Here is a 4696-nt window from a genome sequence, read left to right on the forward strand (position 1 = left end):
GCGCCTGGGCACAGAATTTGAGGGGGTACCGACTCTCAGGGTCGGAATGCCTTCTTACAGTCTGCACCCTTAAGTGCCTCACCCGACCGGGCTCGTCCCTGTGTGAGAGCCACCGCCCCACCCTGTCCCACTGCACACGGGGCTCGTTACCCAGACCTTCGCAAAGTTGGCTCCGGCTGCTGTTCAGGCCTCCACTGGGCCGTAACCTACCCGGAACGGCTATATTTCATCTCCAGTCAGCTGTATTTCTTCACAGTAGTTATTAACTGTTAACTTATTTATTGTCTCTTCCTCCTTACAAATATAAGATTCCCTGTGTGAGAGCCACCGCCCCATCCTGTCCCACTGCACACGGGGCTCGTTACCCAGACCTTCGCAAAGTTGGCTCCGGCTGCTGTTCAGGCCTCCACTGGGCCGTAACCTACCCGGAACGGCTATATTTCATCTCCAGTCAGCTGTATTTCTTCACAGTAGTTATTAACTGTTAACTTATTTATTGTCTCTTCCTCCTTACAAATATAAGATCCGTGAGAAGAGTAACCTGCGTGTCCTGTTCATTACCGTCTCTCTGGTGCCGACAACAGCACCTGGCACATGGTAGGCACTCAGCAATTATTTGCCAAATGTGTAGAATGGGGGGTATAATTAAACACAGCCTCACTTCACTCTGGGCCTTTAGGGGGTCTTCTCTCTCCTCTGGCAGCTGCATTTTTAAAGAGATTGCATCAAAAAAAAAAAAAAATCCATATCCGTCTGATCATTTCACTCCCACAGCTACTTTTGTTCTGATCACCGTGCAATCGCATATACCCTTTGCCTACCACTATCGCTGTCGGGGACACAGGAACTTAACTTACTCTGTGTGGGAACCTATGACATCAGATGTCTGATGATGCTGATGATGAGGGTCTCTGACCTCAAAAGAAAACTATAAAAATAAAATGGAGCTGACATACAGAACAGTCTATAAAATAAAAACATACAAACACTTAACCGTCAGAGCCCTGAAGAATAAGACAGTCTAATAGAGACCAAGTTTTCGGGACACTGAGCGTTTAACCTCTGGACACTAGCACTTTTTTTTATTTTTTATTTTTTTTACTTTAACCATTTAAAATGGAAATATTTCAAAATTACACACTTCCTGCCTTCTTTGGCAAAGTATACCTGATTTCATTTAGCTTTTCTCTCTGTAAATGAAAGTCATTATAAGCCAATTATTGTAGGGAGGCAGAGAAAGTGAAAATATTCGAGAAATCAGGATGGTTGGTAATAACCGCAGATGACGATGAGGACATTCACTAGCATTTACCACGGGCGAGTGTCAGCTTAATAAACTCTCACAGGAACGCTGACAGTTCTCGTTATCCCTATTTTGCCCAGAAAAGGGTAACTTTCTCAAAGTCACACAGCTATTAAGTGACGAGACCAGAACATGAACCAGGCAGGCTCATTCCAGAATCTAAGTGTTAGTCACAATGCTTGACTGCTCCTGGGCAGGTGAGCAGGTGGCCTGTAGGAGGGGACAGGAGCGAAAGCTGAAGACTTGTTAAAAGAAAGGGTGGGGGAGAGGGGGATGGCTGTAAATTTGCAGTTTTAAGTAAAAAAGTTAACTATTAACGATGATATCTATAAACTGCATTTTAAACTTCATGACTATAACTGTTCTGTAATTAATTTTAATGTTCTTTTTTGAAGGGAACGCCTACTGTAAATAGACTCCAAAGGACTAACTGCTAAATAACACACATTAATGTAACGACAGACGTAGACACCGCACCGCCGCGCATGCGCGCATCGGGCCAGGAGGACGCACCCCAGGCGCGGAATCCGTTCCGCCATCCCCGTCACGCCAGCAATGATGTTGCTGTGGGAGATCATGACGCCCTTGGGCAGCCCCGTGGAGCCGCTGGTGTACATGATTACTGCGATGTCTGTCGGCGCTGGTTTGCTCTGAGGTCTGTTATCTGTATCAGAGGAAAAAAACGCACTTCTAAGAAATTTAGCCATATCGCCAATTTTTCATAATCATTTATTTGTTAACTCAATGCAACAACTATTAATTGTAATCATACAAACGTCAGCAAAACAGATCAAGTCCCTGCATATAAGGGACATATATTCTCTTGAGACAGACAAGCATATAAACCTATAATATAGTAAGAGCTATGAAGAAAAATGAAGCAAGACAAGGTGAAAAGATGAGAGAAGCTATTTAGATGGAAAAGCCAGGAAAGGCCTTTCTGTAGAGTTGCTATTTTAGTGAAGACCTGGGTAAAGTGAGAAAGTGGAAAATAAGCAAGTGCGAAGGCCCTGAGGTAAGACTGTGCTTGGCACTGGTCCAGACCAGCGAGCAGTTTGGGGGGGACAGTGAGAAAGAGGGGGAAGTGGCAGGAAATGAAGGCCGCGACCACCTCATGTAGAGCCTGAGGCCACGCTAAGGACTTCAGACTTCACTACGGGGTGGAAAGCACCGTTGTTTCAAAGAGGGGCTTGCCCTCATCTGTGACAGGATCACTTGGGCTGCCGTGTGGCTACCTAACTTAAGAAAGGAAGGAAAGGAGGTAGGGAGGCAAAAGGCTATGCCAGCAATTCAACTAAAACACAGGGTGGCTGGACTAGGGTACCCAGGCATTTGTAGAAATTGTCTCTGCCACCCAGTGGTAAAGTTAACTTGGCTACACTCAAAATCCTGGATTAATGTCCTCCATGTGCACATGCCTAAGGACAGTGGCCAACACCCTACCGAGGTGACACAGTACACAAAGAGAAGTGGGGTCTGGATGGTACTGTTGATCTGCCTGAATTAATCTTGGAACTACCCAAGGCGAGGCAGCCCCTTGCAACCCCTGTGTGGTCTGAGCTGGTCCTGCTCGTGGCTCCTGCCTCACCAAGACCTCCTTTCCCTTGGCTTCCGTGAGCTACACACACTTTCTTTCTTCCTCTCTGACCCGTCCTCGGTGGCCTCTGGAGGCACCATCCTCTGTGGGTGGCCTCATCTACTCCACAGCTATAATGAGAACCTAACTGCTTCCAACTGCTAAATCTCTTAACTCCAAACTTAACTCTAGAGTACCAGACTTGTGGAGGCCACTCCCCAACAGATATCAACATCTGAATGTTCCACCGACACCTAACATTCAAGATGCTCCAAATTAATGTCAGCGTAGCCCCGTTCCCGAGCTGAGCCAACATGTACTTCTAATTCATCACCACGTTTCCAACTGTAAAGGAAAAACAGCCCCAGCACCCCAGTGGCTGTTTGCGAGAGCCCTAAACTCCAGCGTGCTAACAATTTTTAGACACTATTTGAAAGTAGGAACTTCCAGAGTCACAGGCCTCAGTGTGCTGGTTGGAGGATGAAACCTTGCCCCCTCTGGAAAAGGCAGCGTTGGAGCAGGGTTACAGAAGAGGAGGGGTCTAAGGCTCGCCTCTCGATCTGTTAACACAGATGATTCACAGAGGCCAAGTTTAATGGCATCATTTATGAAGCTAAGTTCAAATTGTTTAAAACCATTAAAACAAGAAAACAGAGAAACTGTATAATGTAAAGCGCATTTTAAACTAATGTCAAATAAATGCTACTTTTAGAACATTCATATATTGTTTGTATTTTTCCTTAAATCTCTTTAAAGGGTAGATGTAAGTGTACCTAAAATGACCTTATACTTCCCCAAGTGATGGTGAGGAAAACTGGTAAGTCCCTTGACTTTAACTTTAGGATCAAATATTTGGAATGAATCTGGAGAACATGGTCACCACAGAACATATCCAGGGAACTGGGGAGCTGTGACATACCCATGCTGGCCTTGGCTCCCAGAGCCTGCACTGCGGCCATGGTGTGTACGATGACGCCCTTGGGGAACTCAGACCAGGTTGGTGGCTTGCCATCGACAGTGACGATGTGCCGCAGACGTGGGACTAAAGAAACTATGTCCTGGAGAAACACAAGCATTCGTCATGTTCTTCATCATTCTTCGTGAAACTGCTCAGCAAATAATCCAGGACACAAGAAAGGTAGTTTATCGTATTTACTGAATTATTAATTTCTTGCCTCAAAAAAGGAAGGAGGGGTACGCTGGTATAAGTATCACTTTTTTAAGATGGAGAAATAAATATTGGTCTGAAATTTCAATTACTACTTTATAGCATTAGATTTATTGTGTGTACCTTGTTCTTCAGTAAATCTTTTATTTCCTCACAAAATGGGCATGTAAATATAGGCTGCCCAAACTATGTGGCCAAATCTCTCACGTTTGTAAGAGGCTAATAAATAAATAATAAAGTACAGGGGAAAGGGGAAGGAATTCACTTATAAACTTGTAAATTTAAAAAAAAAAAAAATCAGAAGTTATTTTCATGGGCGTTGTCTAGAGACTGCAGAAACCCCTTTTATCTACAGTTTCATAGTCTCCTTTTTCCTTTAAAAAATTCTAAAAACTCATAACCACTCAATGCTTCAGTAAGATAAATGAATTACTAGCTTAAAAATAAACCTTCAAAATTACAAATTTATTGAAAACAGAGTAGAAAATAGATGAGCACAGTAAAGAAAAGTTATAATCATTACACCGTAGACATAGGCATATGACCAGTCTGTTAACTGTCTGCACTCCTTACACATAATTACATACGAAATCCACTTTTTCTTTTCTAAAGGAAAGTAATAAAATTATGATATTCCTAAAAGTTTATA

The 4696-nt window shown here is 43.6% G+C and overlaps 1 protein-coding gene across 1 annotated transcript in view; it reads right to left on the reverse strand.

Annotated features, from left to right (window-relative positions):
- The window catches only part of ACSL3 (acyl-CoA synthetase long chain family member 3), a 57693-nt gene that overhangs the window by 25773 nt on the left and 27224 nt on the right, over positions 1-4696 (reverse strand). Inside the window, exons 4-5 of the mRNA XM_025043265.1 lie at positions 3799-3937; positions 1817-1967 (exon numbers count right to left, since the gene is read on the reverse strand). Of these exons, the coding sequence (XP_024899033.1) occupies positions 1817-1967; positions 3799-3937 (290 nt within the window). The remainder of the gene's footprint in view (positions 1-1816; positions 1968-3798; positions 3938-4696) is intronic.

The sequence above is a fragment of the Pteropus alecto genome, unplaced genomic scaffold, assembly GCF_000325575.1.
Source record: "Pteropus alecto unplaced genomic scaffold, ASM32557v1 scaffold110, whole genome shotgun sequence".
NCBI lineage: Eukaryota > Metazoa > Chordata > Mammalia > Chiroptera > Pteropodidae > Pteropus > Pteropus alecto.